The sequence below is a fragment of the Salmo trutta genome, chromosome 28 (assembly GCF_901001165.1).
Source record: "Salmo trutta chromosome 28, fSalTru1.1, whole genome shotgun sequence".
In the NCBI taxonomy this organism is placed as follows: domain Eukaryota; kingdom Metazoa; phylum Chordata; class Actinopteri; order Salmoniformes; family Salmonidae; genus Salmo; species Salmo trutta.
In genome coordinates, this window is record NC_042984.1 from 43,949,836 (window position 1) to 43,969,520 (window position 19,685).

General features: G+C 42.7%; 1 protein-coding gene across 3 annotated transcripts in view; it reads left to right on the forward strand.

The window, feature by feature from the left end:
* The window catches only part of LOC115166311 (poly(rC)-binding protein 4), a 67,799-nt gene extending 50,573 nt beyond the window's left edge, over positions 1-17,226 (forward strand). For 2 of the 3 annotated variants that reach the window (XM_029720213.1, XM_029720215.1), the window contains 9 exons: positions 5,082-5,213; positions 5,927-6,055; positions 7,386-7,460; positions 8,574-8,645; positions 10,593-10,649; positions 11,113-11,194; positions 12,249-12,298; positions 15,684-15,853; positions 16,094-17,226. In XM_029720213.1, coding sequence (XP_029576073.1) covers positions 5,082-5,213; positions 5,927-6,055; positions 7,386-7,460; positions 8,574-8,645; positions 10,593-10,649; positions 11,113-11,194; positions 12,249-12,298; positions 15,684-15,853; positions 16,094-16,451 — 1,125 coding nt within the window. In that variant the 3' untranslated portion in view covers positions 16,452-17,226. The remainder of the gene's footprint in view (positions 1-5,081; positions 5,214-5,926; positions 6,056-7,385; positions 7,461-8,573; positions 8,646-10,592; positions 10,650-11,112; positions 11,195-12,248; positions 12,299-15,683; positions 15,854-16,093) is intronic. The other variant, XM_029720214.1, reaches the window with a different exon arrangement.
* Positions 17,227-19,685: the final 2,459 nt, after the last annotated feature.

The following is a 19,685-nucleotide window of genomic DNA, read 5'->3' on the forward strand; positions in this document are numbered from 1 at the left end:
AAAAGTGTTAAACAAATCAAAATATACTGCTAAAAAAAAATAAAGGGAACACTTAAACAACACATCCTAGATCTGAATGAAAAAATAATCTTATTAAATACTTTTTTCTTTACATAGTTGAATGTGCTGACAACAAAATCACACAAAAATAATCAATGGAAATCCAATTTATCAACCCATGGAGGTCTGGATTTGGAGTCACACTCAAAATTAAAGTGGAAAACCAAACTACAGGCTGATCCAACTTTGATGTAATGTCCTTAAAACAAGTCAAAATGAGGCTCAGTAGTGTGTGTGGCCTCCACGTGCCTGTATGACCTCCCTACAACGCCTGGGCATGCTCCTGATGAGTCTCCTGAGGGATCTCCTCCCAGACCTGGACTAAAGCATCCGCCAACTCCTGGACAGTCTGTGGTGCAACGTGGCATTGGTGGATGGAGCGAGACATGATGTCCAAGATGTGCTCAATTGGATTCAGGTCTGGTGAACGGGCGGCCCAGTCCATAGCATCAATGCCTTCCTCTTGCAGGAACTGCTGACACACTCCAGCCACATGAGGTCTAGCATTGTCTTGCATTAGGAGGAACCCAGGGCCAACCGCACCAGCATATGGTCTCACAAGGGGTCTGAGGATCTCATCTCGGTACCTAATGGCAGTCAGGCTACCTCTGGCGAGCACATGGAGGGCTGTGCGGCCCCCCAAAGAAATGCCACCCCACACCATGACTGACCCACCGCCAAACCGGTCATGCTGGAGGATGGTGCAGGCAGCAGAACGTTTTCCACGGCGTCTCCAGACTCTGTCACGTCTGTCACGTGCTCAGTGTGAACCTGCTTTCATCTGTGAAGAGCACAGGGTGCCAGTGGCGAATTTGCCAATCTTGGTGTTCTCTGGCAAATGCCAAACGTCCTGCACGGTGTTGGGCTGTAAGCACAACCCCCACCTGTGGACGTCGGGCCCTCATACCACCCTCATGGAGTCTGTTTCTGACCGTTTGAGCAGACACATGCACATTTGTGGCCTGCTGGAGGTCATTTTGCAGGGCTCTGGCAGTGCTCCTCCTGCTCCTCCTTGCACAAAGGCAGAGGTAGCGGTCCTGCTGCTGGGTTGTTGCCCTCCTACGGCCTCCTCCACATCTCCTGATGTACTGGCCTGTCTCCTGGTAGCGCCTCCATGCTCTGGACACTACGCTGACAGACACAGCAAACCTTCTTGCCACAGCTCGCATTGATGTGCCATCCTGGATGAGCTGCACTACCTGAGCCACTTGTGTGGGTTGTAGACTCCGTCTCATGCTACCACTAGAGTGAAAGCACCACAAGCATTCAAAAGTGACCAAAACATCAGCCAGGAAGCATAGGAACTGAGAAGTGGTCTGTGGTCCCCACCTGCAGAACCACTCCTTTATTGGGGGTGTCTTGCTAATTGCCTATCATTTCCACCTGTTGTCTATTCCATTTGCACAACAGCATGTGAAATTTATTGTCAATCAGTGTTGCTTCCTAAGTGGACAGTTTGATTTCACAGAAGTGTGATTGACTTGGAGTTACATTGTGTTGCTTAAGTGTTCCCTTTATGTTTTTGAGCAGTGTATATTTGATATTTGAGATTCTTCAAAGTAGCCACCCTTTGGTCCTGTGTGGCTCAGTTGGTAGAGCATGGTGTTTGCAACACCAGGGTTGTGGGTTCAATTCCCACGGGGGACCAGTACAGAAAAAAAAAATTATGAAATGTATGCATTTGCTACTGTAAGTTGCTCTGGATAAGAGTGTCTGCTAAAATGTACAAATGTTGTTGGGACAAAGCCATAACTTCCCTGACCAGTAAAACTTTGCCTTGATCACAGCTTTGCACACTCTTGGCATTCTCTTAACCAGTTTCATGAGGTAGTCACCTGGAATGCATTTCAATTAACAGGTGTACCTTGTTAAAAGTTAATTTGTAGACTGTATTTCAAGGTAGAGGTGGTATATAGAAGATAGCCCTATTTGGTAAAAGACCAAGTCCATATTATGGCAAGAACAGCTCAAATAAGCAAAGAGAAACAACAGTCCATCATTACTTTAAGATATGAAGGTCAGTCTATCCGGAAAATTTCAAGAACTTTGAAAGTTTCTTCAAGTACAGTCACAGAAACCATCATGCTTAATGAGAAAACTGGCTCTCATGAGGACTGCCACAGGACAGGAAGACCCAGAGTTACCTCTGCTGCGGAGTATACGTTCATTAGAGTTAACTGCTCCTCAGATTGCAGCCCAAATAAATGCTTCACTGAGTTCAAGCAAAAAGACACATCGCAAAATCAACTGTTCAGAGCAGACTGCGTGAATCATGTCTTCATGGTCGAATTGCTGCAAAGAAACCATTTTTAACGGACACCAATAAGAAGAAGAGACTTTCTTGGGCCAAGAAACACGAGCAATGGACATTAGACCGGTGGAAATCTGTCCTTTGGTCTGATTAGTCCAAATTTGAGATTTTTGGTTCCAACCGCCGTGTCTTTGTGAGACGCAGAGTAGGTGAACGGATGATCTCCGCATGTGTAGTTCCCACCATGAAGCATGGAGGAGGAGGTGTGATGGTGTGGGGGTGCTTTGCTGGTGACACTGTTTGTGGTTTATTTAGAATTAAAGGCACACTTAACCAGCATAGCTACCACAGCATTCTGCAGCGGTACGCCACCCTATCTGGTTTGTGCTTAGTGGGACTATCATTTGTTTTTCAACAAGACAATGACCCAACACACCTCCAGGCTGTGTAAGGGCTATTTGACCAAGAAGGAGAGTGATGGGGTGCTGCATCAGATGACCTGACCTCCACAATCACCCAACCTCAAGCCATTTGAGATTGTTTGGGATGAGTTGGACCGCAGAGTGAAGGAAAAGCATCCAACAAGTGCTCAGCATATGTGGGAACTCCTTCAAGACTGTTGGAAAATGATTCCAGGTGAAGCTGGTTGAGAGAATGCCAAGAGTGTGCAAAGCTGTCATCAAGGCAAAGAGTGGCTACTTTGAAGAATCTAAAATCTAAAATCTAAAATATATTTTGATTTATTTAACACTTCTTTGGTTACTACATGATTCCATATGTGTTATTTCATAGTTTTCATGTCTTCACTATTATTCTACAATGTAGAAAATAGTCAAAATAAAGAAAAACCCTTGAATGAGTAGGTGTGTCCAAACTTTTGACTGGTACTGTATAATTTCCTGGTTTCCAATTCGGTAATATGTTTTTATTTATACTGTACAGTTCATCATGCAAATTGAAGATATCGTGGAAAATCATTAGTCACATTTAATAGCAAGGTTTCCTCCCAGGTTGGCTTCTACTGCTGATTAATTTGATGTTGGATACCAGTTAGACTTTTGCTGCTCTTGGTGCAAGAGCCTTTTAGTTTCTCATTATAATACTGCAGTGTGAAGTGTAACTTGCACTGGGCCTTTTATGCAGCATGACTTATTCAATAGAGCTTCACATTGGCAACAGCTCAGAACAACTCAGACAACAGGAGAGGAACAGACAAGACAAGTGTCTCCATGACTTTTATTGACAGTATATTGTATTGAGGGAGAACATGCATCAGTGCTCAGGTCCATTGATGAAAGAACAGTTGATAATATGTTAACATGCAGATGAGGTTTGTGTTTACAACCTTATTGTTAATATTTATCCATCAGCAAACTAATTATCATGGTAGATTCAGGAACATTTCGGTTGGTCTACCTGCAGTTACTCCATAGTCGGGCCAACGGTGCCTTAACAAACGCTGGCTGGGAGCGCGCGGAACGGCATTCATTAAAGATTTTAAGCTCTCACCTCTTTCCAACCCTACTGTCAGCCGAAACTCCTGAGTTGTCATGGCAACCTGTTGGCTGACCTACAGCGGCATGTCTCTCACCATGCCTGAGTGTTATGTGTCTGACATCTTTAATTAAAGGATAAAAAGACAAAAATAACATCTCAAATCTTTTTGGCCAATGGGTAAAGAAGTTATATTGTTCTCTACTATCTACTCTCGTCGTTAACTTGATCATGATGATTTAATCATTAAGGCGGTCAATTAAATATATTTTATCCAGTCATTATATGAGCACAGGTAAAGAGAAAGGCCTACTTGAGTAGAACGGTTCTCTAATCACAAAGGACTACAGTTCAGCTCCTAAGAAAGGAAATAGAGCATTTATTTGCAGCAGGTTAGTCATTCTCCATTGATGTCTTATTGTCCTAACCACAGCATACACGGGGGATTAAGTGCAGCGCCTCTTTGTGTGACAGCAGCTTCTTGTAACCCCCGGACTTATTTCCACCAATTTGCTTTTGAAATGTCGCTCACTGAGTTTGGTGAGTGCAGAAGGATCGGGCCGTTCACAGTTGTTATAATATGATGCATATTTTTAGATCAAATCTGGGAGATGATGCCCAGAGCTCTAATGAGACGACACACCAGCATTGCGGCCTTATCCATCCGCCTCACTTAATATAGACACTGAGTGAAAACCAAGTGTCATAGCCGCATTAGATAGATACATGGGTTTTAAATTGAAAAAGTAGGCCCACAAGAACTGTTGGAGAAATAAATGTTTTTTTTTCTCAAATCCCCTCGAGGGCACCTCTGTAAAGTCTGTGAAATTAATATTATTGCACACCGACTTGCTAATGCATTCTGTTTGAAATACATGTGGTGTGTTTTCCATTCTGCTGGGGGGTGGGGGGTGGGAGAGGAGAGGAGAGGAGAGGAGAGGAGAGGAGAGGAGAGGAGAGGAGAGGAGAGGAGAGGAGAGGAGAGGAGAGGAGAGGAGAGGGAGAGAGCGAGAGAGAGAGCGAGAGAGAGAGCGAGAGAGAGAGAGAGAGAGAGAGAGAGAGAGAGAGAGATTACCCACACTGAACTGAAGGAAAATAAGAAATGGTGATGACTGAGGCCAAGGCTTTACCTTTACAGGGCCACTTAAGGGCCCCATTCAATCAAAGTCGTAAGTGGGTTTTTTGGAGATTATCAGTGATTTATCATTCATCTTTCTCTCTCCCCCTTCCTCCGTCCCTCCCTATCTTTTCCCCCTCTTTCTCTCCCTCTCCCCAGGACCTCACCACACTGGTGGCCAACGGCACCATCAGCAACAAGCCCCCAGTGACCCTACGACTGGTCATCCCAGCCAGCCAGTGTGGCTCCCTCATCGGCAAGGGAGGGGCAAAGATCAAGGAGATTAGAGAGGTGATAGACTAATACAGAACAGCTGCAGAAGTAGGATCTTCATTTGAGCCAGTTTGCTGCAGCAGGAAAATAATCCTGCAACAACAGGAAATGTGAATTATTATGTGGATTATAATTAATGGACATTTTTCTAGGGGTTTATACCTTTTTTCGTAAGGGAAAATCAATTCTGAAATGTCAGTGGAAATTAGAAACTTCAGAAGCCTTTTTAAACCTCAAATACACTAAAAGTAAAACATTTCCTGCATTGCAACAGGGCGATCAAGGCAAGAAACAAGACCCTTAACAGTTAGAAAAAGGCAGCCATTTCACTTGACTGTAGATTGGGGAGTTAGCTAGTTCCTTCCCTGATCAGCCCTCGAGGCGACTATATGCCAGTCTGTTTCATGTCTGGTTTGTGTTTATTTCAAGGGCACCAAGCTTCTATCGCAACCTTACACGATATCCTGTGGTCAGGATGCATTATGTCCTCTGATTGTTCTCATAGAGTTGCTCTGTTATTTGATTTTACTGCAAGCTGATTTTCTTTGCAGATCACTACAATTTGTATGCAGGTCTTTCCATCCATCCATGACCACCCAATGTTTAGTGCTAAGCTTTCATATTTATTAGGTCAACAAACCACAGAGGTGGACCCATGTCAGTGTGATTATTAGAATGCCATGTCTTTCTGAATCGGTGTAATCCTTTCTTTAAACTGCTGTCATTGGCAGAGCACCGGAGCACAGATACAGGTGGCAGGAGATTTGCTGCCCAACTCTACTGAGCGAGGGGTGACGATATTGGGGAGTCAAGACTCGGTAATCCAGTGTGTCAAGCTAATCTGCACAGTAATCCTGGAGGTAGGGTGACATTTCTCTCCTTCTCCCTTTCCTATCCCCCTCACACACATCCATAACCAAGAGTGGAATTCAATCAAATCCACACTCCACTGCCACTGGAGTAACAATAACAATGTTTCTGTATTTTCGTAGCACAAGAGCAATGTTATATTTCTGCTGCCTTGGTGTTATCCATAGTGTTGATTTGATTGAATTACTGCCTTACCAAGAATACAATTAGGAGGGGATAATAGAATTGTATTTGCTGTTATACTAACCTGAGCCTTAGGGAAATGTGGTATCCTTCCTAAAGAGCTTTAGTTAACTTCTATTAGGCTTAGTAGACATTAGTCAGGTTCCTCTGGTTTTGACCTTGTTTGACCCTGAGACAGTTTATTATGGAGCAGAGGAAAGAACCCTGGCTCAAAAAACAAACTGACCTGCAGCAAAGTGTGTTTTCCTTCAAACAACCGCTCTCTTAAGAAACAGGAGTGGTGGAAAGAGAAAAAACAACCCAAAGGATTATTTCCCTCCAATGCGTACATGCCGTCCTTTTTGTTTTTGCATTGCAGTTGGACCGAACTGCCTAATTGCTAGTTTGATCCAGTTTTCCAGGGCTTTCTTCAAAGGCTTGCAACTTTCATTTGGATTCTCTTCCAGTGGGGCCTTCAGGATTTAAATTATGCAAAGTTATACAAAGAATCGGCTTTGACTGCTCCCACAGAAAAGATGCTCCACATTTCCGGACAACCCTGCATCCTTATGATAAATTATACAACTTCCGGTGTGTTGTTTTAACCATTAACCAGTAATTGGCGAGTTCATGAGTTTTCTCTGAAGGGGAGTAGGTTTTTGTCAGAGTGTGTGTGTGTGTGTGTGTGTGTGTGTGTGTGTGTGTGTGTGTGTGTGTGTGTGTGTGTGTGTGTGTGTGTGTGTGTGTGTGTGTGCAGTGCATGCACCCGTTTGAAATATCCAAAGGAATGTTGAACAACTTGAGCCAAAGGCTGAGATTACAAACTCAAAAACAATCCAATCAGCACTAAAGAGCTGCCGTTTCAATGGTTGTACTGTTAAATGAATGACTAAACGGAACCAGAAGAAAAACAAAGGAACAAATATCATGTAACTGTCATCAGCAGTTTAATACACCATTTATTGACCTCGTGTTTTATGTGCTTAATAGTTCAATGCCATTTGTTCCATTTCTTTCCCTCCTACACAACATAAGTGACACAATAGCCAGACTTAAAATTAAACATCCTTCATACATGTTTTGACTTGCATCTGTCATATTTATTTTGGTAATAAAGGTGTTTCGATATCTCACCTTGACCTATGTTTGACTCCCCAGTCTCCCCCGAAGGGTGCTACCATTCCCTACCGGCCCAGCCCCTCCCCAGGAGCCCTCCTCATCTCTGGCAACCAAGTGAGAAAGCCACAAACCCATCCACACCCTGTATAGACGTGTCATGTGAAATATAGTCCAGTGTACTTATTGAGGGACTTTAGAGCACTATTCTATGTAAGATCCTTAGTTATGGTTCATGATGCACCTCAATGCTACCCCATGACTCAACCCATGAAGATATGAGGTAGTGTTGCTACTTGGGGGTTGTACTATATGTACAGTATGTGTGGGGGGGGGATGAGATTGTGGGTGGGGGTGATGTTAGGATGCATGGAGTGAAACATTTTAGCCACTCAGTCTAGAGACCTTTAGCGTTCGGCTCAACTGCGGTGGATCCTGGCTTCTATGCCTGCCTGCGCTGGTGATCCAAACCCTGTTACAGCATATGAGCTGTCTGAGCATTACTCTCAAATGTTTGATATGGTATTGTGTTGAGATAGAGCTCATGATAACATATCAAATTAAAGTGCAGGGTGAATCTATGGTCAGAGGAAGATGAACTACTTTAATGAATCCAGAGCAGTGATAAGGTGTGTTTGTGTAATTTGTCAGAGGATAAACAGGAATGGGAAAATACTCGGCTGGATGGTGACTCATACCATAAGCCAGTCAGGTGTGCGTGAGAGAGTTTGACATGGAGCTCCAAGGACCACTCGGGACATATTTGATCTAAGGAAGGAAGAAAACATTAATATATGTTATTTTAAATTTCCAAAGGGGTTTTCAGTGATACATTTCAGTTGGAAAATGAATGTAGTCAGTGGGAATTTCCCATATTTGTATATGATGTTGAAAGTGCTCTGGGAGGACACTTTAAAAGGCTAGTTCTTGTTGATTAATTACATGATTCTAGCTTTTATGTTTTACAATTAGTATGTCTACTTAGCTTATCCTAGATAAACTGTATATACAGTATGTAATTAGTGAGCTACCTAACATTATCTGGTGAAATAAAGGTAAATAATAGTAATAATGTATGTTCCCTGTGTGTGTGTGTTTGTGTGTGTGTGTGTGTGTGTGTGTGTGTGTGTGTGTGTGTGTGTGTGTGTGTGTGTGTGTGTGTGTGTGTGTGTGTGTGTGTGTGTGTGTGTGTGTGTGTGTGTGTGTGTGTGTGTGTGTGTGTGTGTTTAGGTGTTTGAGGCATCAGACTTTTCCCCCCACCCTCTGTACTCTCTCTCCCAGGGTGGTCTTGACCTGCATCAGGTGAGTGTCAGATGATCTGATGTCACCGACACCTTTAATGGTGAATAGTTTTCAAACATTTTCATACCTCAAAAGTGGTCTTAAAGGGCAATTTCATTATCTCCAGCACAATAACAGTGTATATATGTGAAAACGGTGCATTTCTATGTTTTGTAGATAAACATATAAAGTTAAAAAGTTCTATCCGAAAACATCATCAACAGTTAAAACATTTTTAAAACAGTGATTTTCACTATAAGATTCGCAGGTACATGGGGAGAAAGAAAATACAGTCCCTCTGGCTAGAAACTCATTGCAGGTTTTGAAAATCACAGTTTTTCTTACTTTTAATCCTGTTCTGTGATGTTACAGAAGCCTTGTTTAGGACCTTTCTTTATAACTACAGACGACACATACAGTGCCTTCAGAAAGTATTCATACTCCTTGACTTATTCCACAGCCTGAATTCAAAAAGGATTAAATATATTTTTTTCTCTTACCCATCTACACAAAAAGTTGCCCCATTTTTTGCAGAATTACTTTAGTGACTTGTTGCAAACATTGTATGTACAGGCTTCCTTCTTTCACTCTGTCAATTAGGTTAGTATTGTGAAGTAACTACAATGTTGTTGATCCATCCTCAGTTTTCTCCTATCACAGCCATTAAACTATAATTGTTTTAAAGTCACCATTGGCCTCAAGGTGAAATCCCAAGGTTTCCATCCTCTCTGGCAACTGAGTTAGGAAGGACACCTATATCTTTGTAGTGACTGGGTGTAATTAATAACTGTTCAAAGGGATATTCAATGTCAGCTTTTTTTTTACCCATCTACCTATAGGTGCCCTTCTTTGCGAGGCATTGGAAATCCTCCCTGGTCTTTGTGGTTGAATCTGTTTGAAATTCATTACTTGACTGAGGGACCTTACAGATAATTGTATGTGTGGGGTACAGAGTTCAAAAATCATGTTAAACTCTATTATTGCACACAGAGTGAGTCCATGCAACTTATTATGTGTCTTCTAAAGCTCGTTTTTACTCATCAACTTATTTAGGCTTGCTATAAGAAAGGGGTTGAATACTTATTGACTTTTCAGCTTTTCATTTTCCCTTAAGTCGATCATGGTTATTGATCCTGCTGTATCTCTTCTAGTGATACAAATATGACAGTATTACCAATGATTTGACATTGTTTCCTGTGCTTAGAGTTGATTGTGTCATTTTGGTGCATAATAGGGAATTGCATCTAACGTCTCCATGGAGTGGTAATACTAGCCAGACTGCTGCCGTCGGTCAGAATTGAGTTTAGCTGCTGTCTGGCCTGACATTGGGGATACATGGACACCCCCCTGACTTATGATAGATGAGGAGGAGCGAGAAAGAGGATGGGTGGGAGGAGAGAGAGGAGGGGAAGAGAGAGACAGGAAGAGGGTAGAGAGGAGAGAGAGGAAAAGGGAGAGAGCGAGAGAGAGAGAGAGACAGAGACAGAGAGAGAGAGAGAGAGAGAGAGAGAGAGAGAGAGAGAGAGAGAGAGAGAGAGAGAGAGAGAGAGAGACAGAAGGGGATTACAGGAGGCACGTTACAGAATATGAAGGTTGGTTAAATTCACTCTGCTGTGAAGATTGCAGACCCCTGATGATGTCCAATCTGGACTGAAGTGCAATCACATTAAAGATGCTGGAAATGCTTTCTATGTGCAACATGTGTTGTGTAATACATTATGGATGCATTTTATGGGTTTATATAGTCTGTTATAGAGCCACAAGTTATACATTCATATAGCAAGTGTATAATACTCACTAACCACTTTGCAATACACAACAAATGCACTTTGCTTCCACATACTTAGCCATTGTTGATGTAGTATACTGTATAAATATTACATATGTCTGTGATGCACTTATATACACTGTCTGGTAAGTGGTTATTGGCATAACAATGTGTTTTTTACTGTCATTTGCCTAATGCAGAGTGATTTCTTCCAGGCCTACACTGTACAAAACCAATATGGCATTCCACATACAGAGGTAAGTGGGGTTATATATACGGCAGTTATATATAGTAACCTAACTATCCCACTGTAATGTTTTTATGTAGCCCTTTCATGCAGTAAAATGACCTAGTGGCCTTATGGGTGGAATATTATTCATATTTTTCATAATGAATAAACGTTTTTTTTTTAACAGCCCGAAAATCCGGTGTTTCTATTTCAAACAGCTTTGTTATATTTCAGTTTTCTGTAATATACAGTATATAAAGTGTAATACTGGGATGTGAATTCAAAATTGAATACATTTCAACTCTATAACTGACATGGTACATGTGATTTATTTTTTGTAACCCCATAACTATGTGTTTGAGGTGTATACTTTTGTTTCAAAGTAGATTTGTTTAAGACTACCAAGAAACACTCTGTGTGACCCTGATTTAGCCCACTGCAGTAAAAGTTTAACATATATTTTGGATATGCTCTTTCTTCCTGTATCTCAGTTGGCCAAGCTACATCAGCTATCCATGCAGCAGAACATGCAGCAGAGTCCCATGTGCCAGCAGACTACAACCGTTCTTCCTGGTATGAGTTTACTTTATTTAGCCCAAATGGCAGTCAAATACATTTAACTGTGAGTAACAAGGCTGTAGGAGATGTAGGGATCAGAAAGCATGCAGCGAAACTGAACCAGATGTCCTCTCTTGATGGCTGATGTTAGTCCAAAGTGAACATGTTACACTAACTATACTACAGCTAGATTTTGGCTTGGCACTGACTGTAGTGGTACTGTAACACTTAATGCAGCGGCAGGTAGCCTAGTGGTTAGAGCCAGTAACCGAAAGGTTGCTGGATCAAATCCCCGAGCTGACAAGGTAAAAATCTGTTGTTCTGCTCCTGAACAAGGCAGTGTTCCCTGGTAGGCTGTCATTGTAAATAAGAATTTATTCTTAACTGACTTGCCTAGTTAAATAAAGGTACAATTAAATACAAAAAGTAGTCTTATATTCTGTTAGTCATATTTTAATATCATCTGCCAAATATCAGTAACATCAACAGTTTGTCAGGGAAGGATGAGCTGCAGAGATAGAACATATCCTGTTACAACAATGCTAAGTGAAGGGATCCATGTCATAACCCCAACTGATGATGTGCTTGTGGCAGGAAGCTCCCTACAGCTCTTCATATTTGGCAGTGAAAAGGGAAAGTATGATAAGAAATGATGTGTTCCGCCACAGTATCAGAGAGCCTGGAGAAAGGTGGCTTGTTAAACATAAATCTATTAAAATGGAAATTAGCTGCTTAGCTAAATCTAGCCGTTATACCACTAAAAATATTTATCACGTAGCATGTCAAGTATGCTGGTTTCAGTGGAGGCTGCTTTGGGGAGGACGGCTCATAACAATGGCTGGAACGGTGTGAATGGCATGGCATCAAAAACAAGGAAACCCTGTGTTTGATGTTGTTGATATCTTTCCACTTATTCCTCTTCAGCCATTACCACGTGCCCATCCTCCTCAATTAAGGTGCCACCAACCTCATGTGGCTGGTTTGCTTGACCTGCAAGCCACATTTAATGTATGAATATATGAATTAATGTATGAAAGGGATTGTTAAATTACATATTTTCTCTCACTAGGAATGGACTCAAACTCCCAGACATCGCAGGAGCTCCTTATTCCAAATGATGTGAGCAGTTAATTGAACATAACATTACATTCTACATTTAAAGGATTTTTTCAGATATCCTCTGGGTTAAGTCTATTCAGAAGGTGAATTGAACTTCCAATTAAATTCTAAGAAATTTGAAAAATACTAATTGAAAATAATTGCCGCTTTTCAATCATTGAATGTGAATTTAAATGAATCTCCTAAATTGACTGAATTTAAATGGAATTTACCCCTAACCCAAAATGCTGTTATTCAGAACAACCTACTCTAGGCTTCATTCCAAGCAGAAATATCACATTGCACGTAAACAACTCATAGAAGCAGGTGACACCAGCTAGACAGATGCTCAAGGGTTGAAAGCGGGCGAGAGACTGTAGTCTTGGGTAACTTCAAAGGAGAGAAGGGGATACATCTTGGCAACATACTAATTATCCAAGTCATTATAACCCCAGACTAACCCAAGGTCGTGGGGATTTTGAGCCAATATGGATCCCCTGGTGTTATTGTCTGGGCTCCAGTTGCAGTGTCTCGGAGGGACTCCCATGAGTACCCAGTAAATCCTCTCATGTTCCCTGACCTACTTAGACACTCTCTCTCTCTGCTGTCAAAACAGCCAATAAAAAACTGCCAGCAATTCTCTCCCTCTCACTCAGACGCCGCATGTGATGCCTCTCCAATCAGAGCAAAAGACGGAGATGCTGGAATAAATTCGGAAAGGAAGACTACTCGGATTGCCCTCTGTGATGATCTAGCACTGGCTGTCCAACTATTTGAATGGATCAGAGACTTCATGTACTCTACAGTCTTGAAATGAATCACACCATGACAGAATGCAATAAGCTCTCCTATTCAAGATGACATGCCAACCAGACATAACTGTTGGACAACGTTTCCCCCCCCAGCAAACCCTTAAATACCAAACCGTCAGTGGAATGGCTGGTGCTGTAGAGTGGGGTGCATGACTGGGACAGCTGAGTCTAAGCTCCAGCCATTGTTCCAGAGAGGACATAGCCATGGCTGAGCTCTGTGTCTCTCTCTCTCTCTCTCTCTCTCTCTCTCTCTCTCTCTCTCTCTCTCTCTCTCTGTCTCTCTGTCTCTCTCTGTCTCTATGTCTCTATGTCTCTCTCTCTCTCTGTCTCTCTGTCTCTGTCTCTCTCTCTCTGTCTCTCTGTCTCTCTCTGTCTCTCTCTCTCTCTCTCTCTCTCATATAGCAGAATCAGAGCAAAAACTGTAGGCTTGAAGATCCATTCTTAGAGGTGCAGTGGGAGATTTAGGCTGGGTCCATCTCAATAGTCTGAAACAGCTTCCTCTCCTCATCAGCTTATCTTGATCTGCGCTGATCTGAATACATAGCAGAGGTAAAAGCAATCTGTGGACATACGAGGCATTTGCTTTCCCCTGTCCTGCCCTTCCATAGGACTGCAGCTGAAGAAAAGGAGATGAGGTAAATAGGCCACATATACTATTGAGATGCACCCTTAGGGTACAGAGAGAGGGGCATTGAGGAAGAGCTTAGACATGGTCAGCAATATACTGTACTTCTGCCTAGGGAAGATTTAGCCTGGATAAAAATGGTGACTCTCCCACCACATCCTTCTTCATGTGTCATTTTCCAAATGACTACTTCAGCAGGAATTCTAAGATAATATAGGCCGGTTACACAGTAGCAGCTGAGGTGATACAGTTGAGGTGAGGCATGCAGTGTTACTGTACTGTGTATGCCCTGGTAATCACCAGCGTACACAATGTTTTATTTGCTGCATGGTATTTCCCCTAGAGCTCCTACACATACCTCTGAAAGTGGCCCTTCAGACATTCAAAATGAGCCTTCTACTCCACATTGTTTTTGGATTACAATGGTTTTAACAATCAATGTAATATAAGCATCAGGAATGGATTGTTCTGAGGTACTGATTCTCCCTCCCAGCAGGGGAGAGAGTACTGGTCAAATCCCTGTGCTAGTGGTGCTTGTTGTCTCCCAGGGCTGCTCTTTAGCCTGGCTGGGCTGTGCCGGTGCCTAGCTAGCTGCTCCCAGAATAATCTGCTCGGCCAAGAATAGCCAGAGACCAACCAGGATGCTGTGTGGCCAATCAGATGCTGCGAAACAGGACTGTGACTTCTCAGGAAAGGAATGTGAAATACAGAGAGAAGGACAGAAGCAGGAGAACTAACTGTGTGTGTGTGTGTGTGTGTGTGTGTGTGTGTGTGTGTGTGTGTGTGTGTGTGTGTGTGTGTGTGTGTGTGTGTGTGTGTGTGTGTGTGTGTGTGTGTGTGTGTGTGTGTGTGTGTGTGTGTGTGTGTGTGTGTGTGTGTGTGTGTGTGTGTGTGTGTGTGTGTCGCAGGGGCCACTATCAGTCATCCATCATTAAACTGCCAACACACACATACTGGTGATACTCCATCACTGTCAAGGCTTCTCACCGTATATCTGACAGCATAACCCTGCCTCTGTGGCCTGACACCCTGCACTCACGCTTAGACCCTTGGAATAGACTCTGATCCTCCGGCCTAGCATGATCCTCCGGCCTAGCATGATCCTCCGGCCTAGCATGATCCTCCGGCCTAGCATGATCCTCCGGCCTAGCATGATCCTCCGGCCTAGCATGATCCTCCGGCCTAGACTCTGATCCTCCGGCCTAGCATGATCCTCCGGCCTTGGCCATTGTTCTCTAGAAACAGAAACTGATAGAAAGAGGATAACATCTTCTAAGACCCAATATGAACTCATGTCAGCATCTTATGAACTAATGTCAGCGAAAAGACACTACACAAACTGGCCAGATTATAGATCATGTTTTGATTTATTTTCCTATTCCGTTTTTCATTAGCCAAGAGATGCTTCTCTTCTGGGTCGTGTTTGGGAAGTGATTTGTTTGGAAAGTTGCCACGGCGATGGAAATCAATAACCTTTAGACTACTCAGATTAATAAGAGGCAAAAATACTCTCTCTACCCTGTCTCTTTTACCGGGGCACGGTGCACTGCAATTAAGGAAGAGGTTGGAAAAACATTGTATTTCACATGCGTGATATAGATGACAGGGCCATAACATACAAACAATGTGATCACAATGTTTAGAGAGGAGTGCATTTCATACACAGACCGTAGAAGACCAACAATAGCCTGTACGCACATTCTCAACACAAGCTTTTGCAATTATTGTTAGCATTTTTAATCATTATTAATAGTTAGCATCATCATCATCAACACCACTTTCATATAGCCTACAGTAGCTTTGTTTGATATATTGCAATATTGAGACTCTTGAAACAACTGTCAAAACAATGTCAATGTAATAATTAACTCTTAGGCAATCTGAACGCAATCAAGTGATTAAAATCTCTGCGTAAATAGATATCCACTGGATATAGTTGTCCATCCATCTATTGTTCTATGTCTTGCAGCTGATAGGCTCGATCATCGGCCGACAGGGCACTAAGATCAATGAGATCAGGCAGGTGTCGGGGGCTCAGATAAAGATCGGCAGCCAGCTGGACGGAACCAATGACCGACACGTCACCATCACTGGCACACCAGTCAGCATCAACCTAGCCCAGTACCTCATCAGTTCCTGGTAAGGCCATTGGCCAATGCGATCCAGGCTAACCAATCAGTAGGAGAGGGGATTTGACAGGTAGAGGGAATTCTGTTTTCATAACAGGTTAAAGGTTAAATAACTTGGGGATAGGCAGTAATGAGGTCATTGTGCTCTTGTTCTGGTAATAACCCCTTAGATAATTCATACACCTGTATTGTATTGCATTGTACTGTATTCTATTATATTGTATTGTAAGCCACTCTTCTCTCTCCATAGTTTAGAGACAGCTAAATCCACGGCCCAGGCAGCCTCCATGGCCACCCCCAACATGGCTGACCTCAATATGGTCTTCACACATCCCGCTTCCCCAGCCTCCTCCCCCCACACCGCCTCCACCCTGGCAGCCATGGGTACCCTCTCCCCCACCCCCATCATGGGCCACCCCTACGGCGCCCTGCCCTTCTCCAGTCTGTTAGGGGTCAAGTCTGTCCCCTTCCTGACTCTCTCCAGCCCCGCCCCCCAGGTCGCTGTCACCGCAGCCCCTTCCCATGCCTCCCTGGCAGCCTACACTACCAAAATCTCCTCAGCCAACTGCATCAAGAAACCCGACAGGCAGAAGTTTGCACCCTACTGATGCTACATGCTACACCTCGCTAGCCTTCTTCTGAAGGCTGAAATGAAGGACAACTGTCTATTATGGCTACATCTCAAATGACACCCTATTTCCTACATAGTGCACTATATGGGGAATAGGGTGCCATGTGAGACTTGCCCTATGTTCTTCCAATCACGACCTGATGTAGCCATATCTGCTGCCAGAGATTATCTTGGCTGTACTTTAGAATTCACCACAAGGAAGAGACCAACAGAGATTTGGACGAAAGCTATCATAAGGTATACTATACATTACATATATAGATGATTTGTGAGTTCCCCATGAATTTATGGACTGCTTTCACCCCCACCTCATTCTACTGTTATTTATCACTCGTATAGAGCACAGTCCTAACTTGGAATTTCATGTAAATCATGCACTGATGTAATGGAAAGTGTGCATCTCTCGAGTTAGGAATAGGCCCAAAAGTATTTATCCTTCAGTAAGTTTGTAAATTATAATCTGATACAGATAGCTGCTCAACTGTATGATGCTTTTATACAATGTCTGTGATTGCTTCTTGAAGTTTTTAAGAAAATCTGTAAATGTTTGGGAAGAAAAATATTGTTTTTAATGCCTTTGTGCTATAGCTAGTACTGTACTGTTCAGTGTTATGTTTGTTTTTGTTAGGTTTTGTTTGAAATGTGCAACTAGTTTTATCTTGTTTATTTGTATTGTTTTGTTTATTAAGGTGGCTGCAGGAATGCATCTCCCTTTAAATTGTACCTTTGTCCATTAAAGGTGGAGTCTGCAACTTCTTTGTTGCCTGTGGCCACGAGAGGAAACGCTCAAACAGTCAATGCGCAAACGAAAACATACTCAAAAACAAAAGCCAATCAGTGTGCCTCAAACATACTGCAAAACAAAAGCCAATCAGTGTGCCTCAAACATACTGCAAAACAAAAGCCAATCAGTGTGCCTCAAACATACTGCAAAACAAAAGCCAATCAGTGTGCCTCAAACATACTGCAAAACAAAAGCCAATCAGTGTGCCTCAAACATACTGCAAAACAAAAGCCAATCAGTGTGCCTCAAACATACTGCAAAACAAAAGCCAATCAGTGTGCCTCAAACATACTGCAAACAAAAGCCAATCAGTGTGCCTCAAACATACTGCAAAACAAAAGCCAATCAGTGTGCCTCAAACATACTGCAAAACAAAAGCCAATCAGTGTGCCTCAAACATACTGCAAAACAAAAGCCAATCAGTGTGCCTCAAACATACTGCAAAACAAAAGCCAATCAGTGTGCCTCAAACATACTGCAAAACAAAAGCCAATCAGTGTGCCTCAAACATACTGCAAAACAAAAGCCAATCAGTGTGCCTCAAACATACTGCAAAACAAAAGCCAATCAGTGTGCCTCAAACATACTGCAAAACAAAAGCCAATCAGTGTGCCTCAAACATACTGCAAAACAAAAGCCAATCAGTGTGCCTCAAACATACTGCAAAACAAAAGCCAATCAGTGTGCCTCAAACATACTGCAAAACAAAAGCCAATCAGTGTGCCTCAAACATACTGCAAAACAAAAGCCAATCAGTGTGCCTCAAACATACTGCAAAACAAAAGCCAATCAGTGTGCCTCAAACATACTGCAAAACAAAAGCCAATCAGTGTGCCTCAAACATACTGCAAAACAAAAGCCAATCAGTGTGCCTCAAACATACTGCAAAACAAAAGCCAATCAGTGTGCCTCAAACATACTGCAAAACAAAAGCCAATCAGTGTGCCTCAAACATACTGCAAAACAAAAGCCAATCAGTGTGCCTCAAACATACTGCAAAACAAAAGCCAATCAGTGTGCCTCAAACATACTGCAAAACAAAAGCCAATCAGTGTGCCTCAAACATACTGCAAAACAAAAGCCAATCAGTGTGCCTCAAACATACTGCAAAACAAAAGCCAATCAGTGTGCCTCAAACATACTGCAAAACAAAAGCCAATCAGTGTGCCTCAAACATACTGCAAAACAAAAGCCAATCAGTGTGCCTCAAACATACTGCAAAACAAAAGCCAATCAGTGTGCCTCAAACATACTGCAAAACAAAAGCCAATCAGTGTGCCTCAAACATACTGCAAAACAAAAGCCAATCAGTGTGCCTCAAACATACTGCAAAACAAAAGCCAATCAGTGTGCCTCAAACATACTGCAAAACAAAAGCCAATCAGTGTGCCTCAAACATACTGCAAAACAAAAGCCAATCAGTGTGCCTCAAACATACTGCAAAACAAAAGCCAATCAGTGTGCCTCAAACATACTGCAAAACAAAAGCCAATCAGTGTGCCTCAAACATACTGCAAAATTCATGAAACACCCAAGTAGTGGTCCTGCTTTTCTTTTTTCTTTTAGAGATAATCAATATTTTTGAAACCACAGTGAAGAAGGCGCTTGTCAAGTCACTTTACACACCATATAAAAAGGACATAACACCAATTCTCCTCCAGCCAGGTTATTTTTATTTTCCCCCTAACTGTCACGAGCCAGTGGGTGGCACATCATTCCAAATGCCAGGTTTTTGGAGGGATGCTCTTTGCATCGTTGTGCTCTTGTCCTCGAACAGTAACTGCAGTGAGACAGACAGGCTCCTCAACACCACTGGAGCAGAGGGCTCCGCCTGCATTCCCAAATACCCGGCACACACAGACAGGGTTACTACGTAAACACACACAGACAGGGTTACTACGTAAACACACACAGACAGGGTTACTACGTAAACACACACAGACAGGGTTACTACGTAAACACACACAGACAGGGTTACTACGTAAACACACACAGACAGGGTTACTACGTAAACACACACAGACAGGGTTACTACGTAAACACACACAGACAGGGTTACTACGTAAACACACACAGACAGGGTTACTACGTAAACACACTTGGACGGTGAACTCACACGCATACATGCACGCACACATATTTACGTTTTAGTCATTTAGCAGAAGCTCTTATCCATAGCAATTTACAGTTTGTGCCTATAGTAAGCCAGCTTGGTGAGACAACCACATATCACAGTCATAGTAAGTCAAATGTTTCCTCAATGAAGTAGCTTCAGTGTTAGTAAGAAAAGACAAGCTCAAGAAAAGTGGTGCTCGTTCCACCATTGGACAGAGAAGAACTTTGACTGGGCTGACCGGGTGGGAAGAGACCAAAGGTGGCAGAATGGAGTACTCGGGTTGGGGTGCAGGGTTAGAAAGTAGGGAGGGG